The sequence below is a fragment of the Pleurodeles waltl genome, chromosome 3_1, assembly GCF_031143425.1.
Source record: "Pleurodeles waltl isolate 20211129_DDA chromosome 3_1, aPleWal1.hap1.20221129, whole genome shotgun sequence".
Lineage (NCBI taxonomy): Eukaryota > Metazoa > Chordata > Amphibia > Caudata > Salamandridae > Pleurodeles > Pleurodeles waltl.
In genome coordinates, this window is record NC_090440.1 from 1,939,296,268 (window position 1) to 1,939,310,349 (window position 14,082).

Consider the following 14,082-nt stretch of genomic DNA (forward strand, 5'->3'; position numbering starts at 1 on the left):
TTTAACTTAATTGCACTCACATTGTAGCCAGAGGCACTTACATGTTGTCATTATAATCACCTGGTAGGGCATAAGTTTAGCTGGAGAACTGTGGACCTTGGTTGCCACCACTAAATGTCCATGTTACACGCTGCATTAGTACTTTTGACATATATGCTAGAGCAAAACAAGGAGACGTTCAATGCAAGGATTTTGTACATTTACCAACAAAGACTCAACATGAGCATACAGTCATTGCTAGACCCTGCTTGGGAGGCCACAGGACAGACTGGGGCAACCCAACCATTGTGGCTGACGTCATGTGGCACCTGTGTCCATCCTTCTGTCTTTCTGCAAGAAGGACCAAGTACGCCCTGCCCGCATTTGACTCTCAGGGTAGCGAAGCAGAGTAGTCTAACGCTTCTCACGAAGATAGTGTGGGGGACGAGCTCAGAACGCAACAAACAACAGACACAATAATGTATTGTCCAGCCCAGTGCTTATCATAAGTGAAAAGAAAGTACTTTTATCTAACAGCTAAAGAAAATACTACACAATCCAAAGAAGGTTTATTTCCAGGGTTGCAAACTCACATACAAGCTCCCATAATGTGCATTTACTCCTGAAGGTGCTATTCCCTCCCCTCGCTGGTTGGGGAGTTATTAACATCTGTGTTAAATTAGACGAAGATACAGATATAACAAGCATTGATTAAGCACAGGGGCAGATCACTGTTCGTTATCATAATGCATTGTTTGGAGGTCAGTTCATTAGCCTTTATGTCCCCAAGATGCTTGTACTGGCAAACATTTGAGCTGTAGCAGCAGGATTCACCTTTGCCGTAGCTCGTGCTAGCTCATCCCCGCTTTACCTGCTCAACAGTGTTGTGAATCAGCGGTGGTGGCTGGTGTCGTCAGAAACTTTGCACCTCAGGCTTTGATAGTCATTGAAGGAGCGCTGTGGACAGTGGCCTCTCTTCTCCCTGGTCCACTGTTGTTGAACAGTACTGCTCGTCGGGTGCCTGGCTTCGGCAGCTGCAGCTTCTGGGCTGATGAAGGCAAGTGTTTGTCTTCGGCAGTTGTAGGCTCTGGGCTGATGCAGGTGGGCAGTCATCTTCAGCAGTTGCGCCCTCCAGGACGGTCCAGGCAGGTAATTGTCTTTCCGACTTGCACTCCGAGCTGATGCATACAGGTGCTTGTCTTTGTCAGTTGTGGCATTTAGGCTGCTGAGGCAGGGGCACCAGACCTTCAGTGACATACAGAGGGAATGCCCCACTGTGCAATGACATTCCGATGGGTAACATCTCCTTGCAGCTCATGACTAGAACTGCACCAGGAGCCCAGCAATCCCTCACAATTCAGTTTAACAACAGCTTTGCTCGCCTGAGGCAGTCTGCTCTTTCTGGATTCTCCCCACACCAGCAACACGGTGTGTGTCACATCCTGGATAGATTCCCTCCCTGCAGGGCCAGACTCTCTACCCTTTGTGTGCAGGCAGGCAAGAAGGCTTGTAGGTTGTAGGCAGACCCTCAGTTTCACCTGCAAGTTGTAATGCTCACTCACCTCTGAGAGGCTAGTTGCCATGCAGGCACCAGCCCTAGTCACACAGCAGTCTTTCCAGTACTCAGCAGAGCACTCCCTTCCTGGGTCAAGAAGAAAATGGAGCTGGAACAATGTGAGATGGATTGGATTGCACTTTTATACTCACTTTCCAGACAGGCAATGTGGATTGGCTCTCTAAAATTTCACAACAGGTTTTGGGTTGTTTTTTCTTTTATAAGTAATTTTCTGAATGTTCCTTAGACACAACCTTTGTGTAAGGTGATGGCTGTCACAGCAGGTAATAAGGAGGCTGGCTCCGAGCAGGACTTTCCAAAATAAGGGCACGATGAAGTGTGAGATCTCTTCACCTAGCTGTCATCATTCAGCCTTCCTGAAACAGTCAGCAGCGACAGAGAAAATGGCAGGATATACCTAGAAAATTCCTCACCTTGAACAACAGAAACTGAGTCTGGCCCTCACCCCCACCATTTACTAAATGGCAGTATTCAGGAAGAAATAATCAGTGCAAGGTGTGGGTTTACATTAAAGTTAACATTTACATGAGAGAGGTCAGTAGGTCAGTAGACCATGCTCTCTTCAGACACAGTGAAAAAGGTCCGGTCATTCTAATGATTCACAAAGACACAACAAGTGGCCACCTCCACTTTACACTACTTCCGCAATGCATGGGCAGTAGCCCTACGGCCATATGAGGGCATGCTTTGTGCACCCCGACTGGTCACAGAGCAGTTTCTGGACGCACATTACCATAGACAGGCTAAGGCCTCTGCACACATGCTAGATGATCTCAATTTCATTTTAGGTCATACTTCACCCTCTGTTCCTGCTGTGCAGAACCACCTTCACATTTTGCATACTTTCTTACAGGAAGGTAAAGTCAGCCTTTTGCAAGCACAAAAAGGTTATAAAAAAATAGCCAGTTAAAAAATATTAAGTATTGAGTTGGAGACACAGTATGGCAATCCACAAAATAGCTCTGATTACTGTGGTGCAGAAAACTGCAACAAAATGTATTCGGCCCTATTTGGCAGATACCGTATTTGATCCTGTATCCATGTGTTTACATCTCCCAACTACGCTTGCATACACCCAGTTTTTCATGTGTTGCTACTGAAAACCACAACACCAAGTCCACGGCTTCATCATCATCCAGCTGCATTAATGCTGAGAATGCACTTGGGCTCACATTTTATATGATGTCTAGAAGGGCTATGGACAGAATTGGAGATACTAGGAAGCTTTTTAAGATGGGCATGTACTTTGTTTTTTGCAGGCTTTTCATAGCCAACATTCAGCAAAGCATAGGAGGTTGTACAGACAGACACATCTTAGAACTGCCACAACAGACAGTAAGGAACTTACTACATTACCAGTGGATCTCAAGGTCAAGATAGTCTCCATCAGATCTAGAGGTCACATAAGATACAAAATATTTGGTGGTTTGAATCCTAGAGAACATGGAACGATAGACTTTAATTCAGGGGCGTGAGTTCAGCCATGGCAAAAGCCTCTGAAGGACAACTGCTCAGCATGAGAGTAGAGGGTGTGTTTGCAGTTTGCAGCAGGTCACTCAGGCTTGTGGAACCCACTGCCTACTGCAGTTTAAGTACACAGAAATGGCCCTTGAAGGATCTCACACGACCGGGAAACAAACAGCCAGATAGTAGCTCACAACTTTTTGGTGTCCCCACTGAGGAGAGAGGACACTGGATTTGCAGATCGGTGAGGCACTAAAACTGATTCAGAAGTATTGAGGTGTGGCACTGGTAGTTTGACGTTGTCTGTAAACGAGACAAATGTCTGTGCCATGGAGCATCATGAAAAGTAAATAAATGTTTCTGAAGGTCCTACTAAGGGAAAGCCTTCAAATGTTTTCCACTAGAGAGACTTGTAGGAATCGCTTCGCAAGCATGTGAGCTTTGAAAACAATCACAGTTCCTAGATATTGTGTTAGTGTGCTCGGGAGCCACAACACAGGAGCGTGTACACAATGAACTAAGAAGGCAATAGCTCCATTCAGAGCTGTGCTGACTATTAATGATACAGAACACCCAGAGCCTGTAAAAATATTAAGAATGTCATGGACAACTAAAACTCAGAGTAAAGGCACAACACCTGAACAGGCATCAAAACGTTTATGGTCGAACCTAAGAACAAGCCATTTGTTCGAAGGCCAGAGTAAACTACATGCTAAACCACAGAGAAGAAGCTGGTCTAGGTGCTGTGCGTACCCCTGTTCAAGCAGGGGCTGGAATTCAAAGTTGTATGTTATTAATCACCCCCAATAGCAACTGGGTGCATGAAACACCCTCAGTGAAATTTCGGCAGGTCAAATCTGCTGGAATTTAATGGGGAACGGGTGACGTGGATAATCTGAATCTAATTCACCCAAAACTCAGAATACGTGCTAATCATTGCACCCAATAAATTCTGCATCCCAGGGAGTCTTATTTCATCAGGTGTGATAAATAGCACCTACTCGTCTGACACACTCATAATAAGGGGTAGGGACCACATGTACAAAGCATTTTTCTAGTCGCAAACGGCCCGTTTGTGAATAAATGACATGCTTTCTGCGATGTCCAAAGCCCAAATTGCGATACAGTAACTTGTTACCGAACCTCAATTTAGACTTTGCCATTTGGTATTAGGAGGGGGCGTTTTGAGGGTGTCCCTTCGTAATACCAAATAGGAAAAGTATGTACGAATGTTTTGTGACTGAATGTGGTCGCAAAAGATTTGCAGTTTACTGCCAATAGAAAGTTGGTGGTAACCCATTCACAAATGGGAGAGGGTCCCTTCCCCTTTGAGAATGGTGGGTAAAATATTTTTTAAGAGCGGGCAGTGGAATGAAACTTAAGCTTTTTATTTTTTCCTTTTTAAACACATCCCATTTTCTTTAAGGAAAACGGGCTGCGTTTACAGAAAAAAAAAATTGCTTTATTTAAAAGCAATCACAGACATGGTGGTCTGCTGAGCCCAGCAGGTCACCATCCCTGTGCTGGCTGTGATTCGTCATGGGTCACACATTGCAACCTATCTCATTAATATTCATAATGTAGGTCCTTTTGTGACCCACTGGGAATCGCAAAAGAAACTCAAAACTCATACATTTGAAACTGTGATTTCCTAATTGCGATTCACATGGATTTACAATTAGGAACTTGCAGTCTCAAAATTTAGTACATGTGGCCCTTAGTAATTTAGATCACTTAAATGATTTGTTGGTTATTTCTTTGAGCAATTGCTTCTCAAAATGTTACTCCATTTGCAAAACAAAGGGACAATTGGTGACACATTTGTGACCCACAATTTCTTTCTTCTCATTACCTTTCCCCTTGCTTCTCGCCCGAGCTTACAGAGTTTGCTCAAAGAAGATTGGGTTTGGGGGTAGAGAGAGGTTCTTAGGGAGCACTTGTCCTCCTGCCACTGTAAACTCATCGGGTCTTGACAGAGACCTGCTATCTTGGCGTCAGTGTCTCCCCAATGTAAGCGTTGGTGTCTCCTTGCCTCCCCCTGTTCATCCATGTCCCCACCACAGAAGTCCAAAAGGAATGAGATTATGTTTCATATGAATGAAGCCTTATTAGAAAATGACACCGACTGTGGTAGCTGAGACAGAACCTCATTAACTATGTCTGAAATGCCCATATTACCCGCCCTCATGTGTACCCCAGGATGCTCCACAGGATGGATATGTGCGTGAGGGGGATTGCCAACAGTGGAGTTGTGCAGGGGGTATGAACAGGATGCTTCACTGACATCCTGGTTTTGTCACTATGTCTTCACTGTCCTACTGGAATTTCCATATTTCTGAATGAGGCTGTAAAGCAGGTGTGACTAGCAATGGAATACATATATTTAAAACAAACTGCCAAATATGCAGCACGTGGGAGAATCATTGTTTAAATATAGTGAAAACGTGATACAGTTCCAGAGTCAGTTCAGGTCTGCCTGTGCTGTCAAGATGGAAGCCCAATGGATGACTCCCTGTGGATCATCTGCTTCCTGGAGAACTCACACTGTGCAAATCCTAATCGTGCGCCAGCCCTCACATCGAACGTGGATGTAGCATTTCTGGAGACCGAGATGAGCAAGCCCACAGGGGCTGCACTCAGAAGAATCCATGCCTTGACCTGGCCATCCTAACTACTGGGTATGATACTAGGGTGCACCTTATCTGTGGGTGACAAATTGTGAGTGACATGCCCAGTCTGCAGATATTGGCCAAGTCTGGGGCTGTACCTCCTCCCCCCAACCATTCGTATATTGGCAGCAGTCAAGTTGCCCAGGAAGTCAAACTCCTAAAACCAGCCCCATCACCTAAAACCACAAGGCTTACAAGCTAAAGCAAGGCCTTCCCAATCAACAAAACAAGCCCTATCAGCTATAGACATAGGCCCATACTTATACTTTTTTAGCAACGCATTTGCGTCGTTGTATTTTGTAAGTTTGCACTTCTTTTGCGTCAAAAAATGACGCAAATGCAGTGCTAAAAAAGTATAACTATGGGCCATAAGACTTTCCACCCAAAACAAGGGGCCAGATTTATTGAAAAGTGGCGCAACGCGGTGCTGCGTCACTTTAGAAACACAGGGATGCACCTTATTTAACTGAATACGGCGCACCCTTGCGATTCCCCCTGCGCTGGTGCTAAATTTAGATGCCAACGCAGGCATCCTTGCACCATTGTGCCAGGATGTCTATGTTGAGGGGTGTGATTGTTTATGTGCAGGAAGGAACATCTTCCTGCACATAAACAATAATTTCTGCCATTTTCCTTTTTCTATGCGTGCGGCAGTATGCAGCAGGCATAGAAAAAGCAAAAAAATGAGGAGGAATAAAAGTATTCCTCCTCGTTGCGCCCTGCTAACGCCACCCCTGGGGGTGGTGTTAGATTTTGACGCTGCCTCAGGTTTACGTGATTTCATAAATCTGAGGCAGCGTCAAAATGCAATGGGTGTTGCTGTGCCACGCCCATTGCAACACCCATTGCATGCCCCTTCCACACACAGTGCTGCGTGGGAAGGGGCCGTATTTACAGGGTGGCGTTTAGCCACAAAAAGTGGCTTAACGCCACCTTGTAAAGACGGTGCTGTGCTTAGTGCCACAGGAGCGTCACAAAAAGTGATGCCCCTGTGGCGCTAGGGCCATATAAATATGCCCCAAGGTGTCTTGCCCTCACAAACAGAACCTACTGCTGAAATCATCACAAGACCTATGATCCGAAACAAAATTTTACATTACAATTTTGGCCTGCTACTTGGTTAAGAAAATATACACATAACATCCTAAATGTTTAACAAAGTTTTACTGAGCTTCAATTTAGAGGCGCTGAAACACATACCAACGAATGCAAAAATATCATAATCCTGTGTCTGGCAAGAGAGCTCTTCATCTGCACAACTTCACCAAGGGCGATTCCTTTGATCAAGTCACAAGCTCACAATCCTCCTCAGCTTGCCCACATCTGCTATGCAATAGTGTTTATTTACTCAGCTGTGACTCCATCTCCATAGTCTTGGTGGTCTGTAAATGTAATTAATTTACTATAACCAAGGCCTTCTCTAATTTTTTAAAACAAGCTCTGTGAACTCAAAACGAAAGGGCTCATATCCATATCAAAGCCTCTTGCCCACATAAATAAGTCCTACTATCCAAAAAAAGAAAAAAGGTAAGACCTAACATCCTGCAACACAAGAACCATCACGTTTATTAATGATCTTTCTCGCAGCATATAGAGAAGATGTCTAGTTTTTGCCAAAGCCTGACCAGCAGCGCCAACCAGTTTACTCTAGAGTTAGCAGTGTGTGGGGCATGATTGGAAGCCTACCCACCTGTGGAAAGTTAGTCACAGACCAGGCAATGATAGCAGGGCCCATGCATGGCAGGCCACTGTAGCCTAATTTCTGCCAATTTGGATGAGAAGGAGGGAAATGGAAGAGCAGCATGATGTAGGGCTCTAGTAGTGAGTGTGCTATGTCGGACCCTGCAGTTGAGGTCTGGTTACAACATTTTAGGGTGGAATAAGGCGCTACTCAGATACCGTCCCAGGCCCACGGTGTTCCTGAAAGCCAACCGCGAAACTCTCTCCTTTCAATCCGTTGAAACATCTTCCAACTACTCCTGCGTGGTGAATGGTACATAATCAGAGGAGCGGGAAGCCTAACCAGTGCCTTATCATGAACAGCGTGCAGAGGTAGATGATATCATGCTTCAGTGACACCAGGAGCATTGACATCAGCTCCTTGCCTAAAAAGGCCAACTATAACTTTACCATCCCTGGCTCCAATGGAGACAGTAATACTGCAACAGATTAATACAGTGAGTGCATGAAAAACCTGATTAATTAATCTGCTCCACTGAAAAGAAAGAGAAAAGACCTAGACCTTCACTCCCCTGGTTCTCAAAGAATCTTTACGCTGAAAGAAACATTTTGAGACATCTTGGAAAAACTGGAGATGAGCCCCCTCTCTATGTAATCTGGCTAGCCTCAGGGCTGCCAGAAGAAACTACAAATCAAACAACTTAAGAGCTAAATCTAACCACATCAAATCTGCTTAATGTCTCTGTTAGAAATGGGGTCTTTGGTTGACAGTCAGGTTACCCCCTGTTCAAGCAAGGACCCTCACTCTAGTCAAGGTAAAAGAGAATCACCCTCAGCTAACCCCTGCTTACCCCCTTGGTAGCTTGGCAGAGCAGTAGGCTTAACTTCAGAGTGCTAGGTGTAAAGTATTTGTACCAACACACACAGTATCTTAATGAAAACACTACAAAAATGAAAAAAATCCGACATACACAAGTCATCAATTTTTACAGTTTAAACTAAAAAATAGCGCTTAGAAACAAAAATGCTTTGATGAGATGCTAACACGGCGTCGTGACGGAGTCGTTCCCAACAAGCCGACACCAGCGGCGCCGGACACGGAGTCGTGTGGAGCCCCAAGTACAGTACCTTTGGTGAAGAATGGAAACAAGCCGATGCGCGAAGTCGGAGATCGCGGCGTCTGTGCGAAACGTTGAATCCGTGCACTTCGAGCGGCGTCAGTCACGACGTGGTGCGGCGACTTCCACGGAGTCGCAGACTTCAGCGGGGCTGCGGCGGCGTCGGGCCTGCGAAGAGCGTCGCGTTCCAGCGAAGGTCACGGCGTCGGGTGCAGGCGGCGTTACCGAATTCAGCAGCGGCGTCGGTCCGGATTCGTCCGAAGTCGATTTCCTTGGTTTCCACCAGCTTTCCTTTCAAGGGCCCAGGGACTGGATAGGGCACCACTTGTCGGGGCAGGAGTCTCTCCAGAGACTCCAGGTGCTGGCAGAGAGAAGTCTTTGCTGGCCCTGAGACTTCAAACAACAGGAGGCAAGCTCTAATCAAGCCCTTGGAGATTTCTTCACAAGATGGAAGGCACACAAAGTCCAGTCTTTGCCCTCTTACTCTGGCAGAAGCAGCACTGCAGGAAAGCTCCACAAAGCACAGTCACAGGCAGGGCAGCACTTCTTCCTCAGCTATCAGCTCTTCTCCAGGCAGAGGTTCCTCTTGGTTCCAGAAGTGTTTCTGAAGTCTGTAGATTTGGGTGCCCTTCTTATACCCATTTTAGTCTTTGAAGTCACCTTTCTTCAAAGGGGACTCACACCTACTTGTGAAATCCTGCCTTGCCCAAGCAAGGCATCAGACACACAGCAGGGGGTTGGAGCTGGCATTGTCAGAGGCAGGCACAGTCCTTTCAGATGAGAGTGACCACTCCACCCCTCCCTCCTAGCAGAGTTGGCTAATCAGGAAATGCAGGTTACACCCCAGCCCCCTTTGTGTCCCTGTCTAGTGTGAGGTGAAAAACAACCCAACTGTCAAACTGACCCAGACAGGGAATCCACAAACAAGGCAGAGTCACAGAATGGTTTAAGCAAGAAAATGCTCACTTTCTAAAAGTGGCATTTTCAAACGCACAATCTTAAAATCAACTTTACTAAAAGATGTATTTTTACATTTTGAGTTCAGGGACCCCAAACTCCACATATCCATCTACTCTCTAGGGGAATCTACACTTTAATCATATTTAAAGGTAGCCCCCATGTTATCCTATGAGAGAGACAGGCCTTACAACAGTGAAAAACGAAGTTGGCAGTATTTCACTGTCAGGACATATAAACCACATTACTATATGTCCTACCTTATCCATACACTGCACCCTGCCCTTGGGGCTACCTAGGGCCTACCTTAGGGGTGCCTTACATGTAAGAAAAGGGAAGGTTTAGGCCTGGCAAGTGGATACACTTGCCAAGTCGAATTTACAGTGTAAAAATACACTTACAGACACTGCAGTGGCAGGTCTGAGACATGATTACAGGGTTACTTGTGTGGGTGGCACAACCAGTGCTGCAGGCCCACTAGTAACATTTGATTTACAGGCCCTGGGCACCTCTAGTGCACTTTACTAGGGACTTACTAGTAAATCAAATATGCCAATCATGGATAAACCAATTACATACAATTTACACGGAGAGCATATGCACTTTAGCACTGGTTAGCAGTGGTAAAGTGCTCAGAGTTGAAAAGCCAACAGCAACAGGTCAGAAAAAAATAGGAGGCAGGAGGCAAAAAGACTGGGGATGACCCTGCATAAGCAAAAGTCCAACAGTCTCCAAAAATAACCCAAAAGTTCTCATCAACATCATTAAACAATCCAAAAGCCAGCCTTCAATTAGCAAAGTGTACACACCTCCATAAGAATTTGCAAAGTTCTTCATAGAGAAAGTAGACTCTATTGAACTTTCAGTTCCTACAATATCTGTCCATCCTGATGGCTGTGTACTGTACTGCAAGACCCAATGGACATGGTCCCACTATGATGCAGTCTCAGGGATAGAGCTTCTCAAAATCATAAATAAGGTCAAACCTTCTAACCACCTTTCTGTTGCACTGCCTGGGACCTTAAGCAAGAAACTGGCTAAGCTGTAGATAACATATTGGACATCCCTGGTGAATTCCTCACTGGAGCAAGGTGCTTTCCCTGTTAGCAAGGTGTCCCACATCCTTATGAAACTCACAGCCCTGAAGAAAACCTGTTCAAAATCAAGACTTCCCTACTTAGGTAAGGTTTTAGAAAGCTGTATTGCCTCATAGCTATCCCTTCATACACAGACAAGTATCCTTCTTAATGTCAGGTTTCAGATAAGACGACAACACTGAAAAGGCTTGTTGGCATATTGTTGATAATTTTTGGGTAATTCCTGCCTACTTGTGCTTTTGGATCGCTTGGCTGCCTCTGACACAGTTCGTCACTGTGCTCTGATAACATTTTGAAGGCACAGATGGGCATCAATGGGGAGTCCCAAACTGGTTTGATTTATCTTTGTCCCACCGACCACAGATAGCTCAAATATGAAATTCTGCTTCTAGCACAATTGACTTAAAGCAAAGGGTTCCACACAGTTCAATACTATTCCCAACCTCGTTTAATCTATTTCTTGAATGCCCTTGGGAGATTCTGAGTAAGTCTGGAATTATCTATTACCAATATGCAGATGATACCCAGATTTACCTGAATATTTCTTGCCCACCTATCATCCTTGTACTCTCCAATTCGCTTGATGGGATACAAAAGTGGATGGGTAACCACCACTTAAAACTGAGGCCAAAAAACGGAATTCTTCTAATTTCACCCAAAATAAATCCAACCTCCCTACCAACAGGGGTTCAATTCCATCTCTCTACTGAACTCTAAATCCACCATCACAGAGTATGCTAAATCATTGTGATTTATCTTTAACAATCATTGGCAGTCGCCTTACCATTCATATGCAAATCTCATCCATGGCTAAGAGTGCCAGCCACCAATTGAGACTGCTGTGAAACATCATCCAATTCCTCCTGCAGCAAAACATGAATCCTGTAATCTAAGCACTGGTACTCTTCAAACTGTACTATGCAAACTCTCCACTCCGCAGTCACCCCAAAGCACATCTGTCACACCTGTGAGCAGTGTTTCAAGCAGAAGCTCTTTTGTGACAAGTCACAAAAAATGATCACATTTCTCCTATACCTCGAGCCTTACAATGGTTTTCCAATGAAGCAAGAACCCAATTTAAGATTGCCCTCATACTTGGTTGGGAAACTAATAATCTCTTGCTTTCGATTGGTATCAAGACATGCTGAAACGCTGCTGGTGGAAGATCCAACATTCAGGAAGAAACATTTTATGAAACAAGCATTCTTTGGCAGTGCAACTAGGATGTGGAATACCCCCACATCAGCTCTTTGCACAACCCCAAGCCTTGCTTTATTTGCAAAGGATCTCAAAATCCTACTATTTGAGAGACACTTTGGATGAAGCTATGATACCTTCTCCTCATCCCTTGTTAATGTATCCATTCTATCCAGACACAGTCTGCCTGACCTTTCTCCCATGATTCAAACGGCTACAACTATGGATTTTCTTTGTTGCGTATCTTTACTTTTTATGTTGATTGGTATCCTTCTTCTTCTTCTTGTTCTCTTGTTAGGTGCTTTGATGCTCTTGGACCTAGTTCACGTTATACAAAGTGGCAAAAACTGACTAACGGAATAAATAAATGCATAAAACAAACAAATAAAAACTTAATACCCATTTATCTACAAAGTAACTTTGTACCATCTGACCAGTCTTGCATTACACAGGAAAGAAAGATTCTTTATTCTGTTACAATTTCAGATTTCGCCATGTTAACAATATCATGAAATAAACGTGTTCTTGAAAAATAACATCCTTGTTCTTTAAAAATATCCTATTTGGTCTCTTGGTCGATCTCCTGAGTTTTCCTCTGCTTAAAGCATACATATGACCTTTGGGAGAGGTGGTTCACTGATGAGTTTACAAAGAGTTTAGAGTTCAACGATAATATTTCTATTTATGGTGTTGTAGGGAAACCTATTCACTGTGTGATCTGTTCTCTAATGGGTTAGGATACCTAATAAAGTTAACTTGGACATTCTGACCATCACTGTATTTTATCTGCCTTGTTCATTGAAATATTTTAAAATTAATACAACTTTTTGTTTATAATGCTTTCTTTTGAGGAACTATACGTCTCCATATCCTGGGACTTTATGTCTCAGGTGGCCAGCACTGCCCTTCTAAATGGGAAAAAACCTTTTAAATGGAGTACATTTTATCTGACAATACAGTATTACACTGTCCTATTGAAAGTGAAAGTATTGGTTCCATGACCTGGGATACATATTTTCCAGTTTTGGTACAACAGTAGACAAGGTAAATTCCCCCCAATTCAGTTTCACAGCCTCAGAAGCCTTGTGGGTTAATTGTGCTGGTAGTAAGAGTATATGGAGAAGCAGCATGTGCAGAATTTTAGTGTAGAATAAAGAGCCTTTCTTCCCATTAGCAAGATCTTCTGTGGATGCATAGTGTACATCCAGACACTACATCCAATGGCTTCTTCATGTAAAGATACTTATTTCACATTTAGTGTACCCTTAAGGGCCGCAACATTCAGAACTAATACTGGCTTCCTGCAACGAAGCGGGAGAAGAGAAAAGGGATTTTACTATCATCAATTTATGGTGTCAGAGGTGTTTTCTGCTTTTGTTTTGGTTGGTTGTGTGGTCAGGTAGGGAGTCATGCAAGTGACAGGTGAATCACAGATCCATTATATTCCTGCTTTCCCTAAGACGGAATGCGTATCAGTGGCTTACTGGTTGGAAGAGGCTGGTGTCCCATCTAGAATGTTAAAGCTTGGAAATTGATGGGTGTGTTTTGCAAATTAACCCAACGAACCCAAGACCTTTCTCCTTGGACACTGCACTGCAGGCTTTGATGTCTTCTGCATGTTTGTTGCACAAACACTAGCTGTGGGATGTATTTGTCGTATAGCACACCTTGCTGAGTATAATTGCTCCCATACCTTACCCCATGGGCTCACACATCCTGTAGGGATTTACCTCATAACGGTTTCCTCATTTACTTGTGCGTCCAGGTGCTAAATCTTCCAATACCCAAAATCCCCAACCTTCTACCCCGTACACATTTCATTGGAGTCCAAAAGGGAACATCCAATGTGGTTTGGGGAACTGGGGAAAAGGGATGTGTCCATGTCAGGCACTGCTTTTTTCTGTTATGACCAGAAGTGGTGGGAAGGAATACACCACCATATGCAGGATACTGAGTACATGGGCGATGGCTGTCACAACAGGAAAGGAATAGTTCCAGAGTCGTCATACAGTGCCAACTGCCACACTATGCGAAGGAGCTGCAGCAAGAAGAGTCTTGTCCTGGGGTAGTATTTACAGTGCAGTCCTGCTGGTGAGACTCATTGTGTCAAGAGAGAAGGGTACGTGGCCACAATAGACAGGAGAGTCTGCTTGAGCGTGCAAGATCGTTTTGCCTCCTTCCCTCCCTACACTACCACATCTTGACGGGGTCGTACAAGGCCTCCTGGCAACATCGATGTCTAAATGGACACTTCATACTCTCTGGTCTCCTAGAAAAAACAACACAGTGTTAGTTACTGGAATGCGGTTGCTGGTGTATATCATTAAAAGCTGCACCGTTGTACA

The 14,082-nt window shown here is 44.4% G+C and overlaps 1 protein-coding gene across 1 annotated transcript in view; it reads right to left on the reverse strand.

Moving 5' to 3' along the window:
* Positions 1-11,749: 11,749 nt before the first annotated feature.
* Positions 11,750-14,082, reverse strand: part of SEZ6 (seizure related 6 homolog) — an 823,732-nt gene continuing 821,399 nt past the window's right edge. Inside the window, exon 17 of the mRNA XM_069226215.1 lies at positions 11,750-14,006. Coding sequence (XP_069082316.1) covers positions 13,977-14,006 — 30 coding nt within the window. The 3' untranslated portion in view covers positions 11,750-13,976. The remainder of the gene's footprint in view (positions 14,007-14,082) is intronic.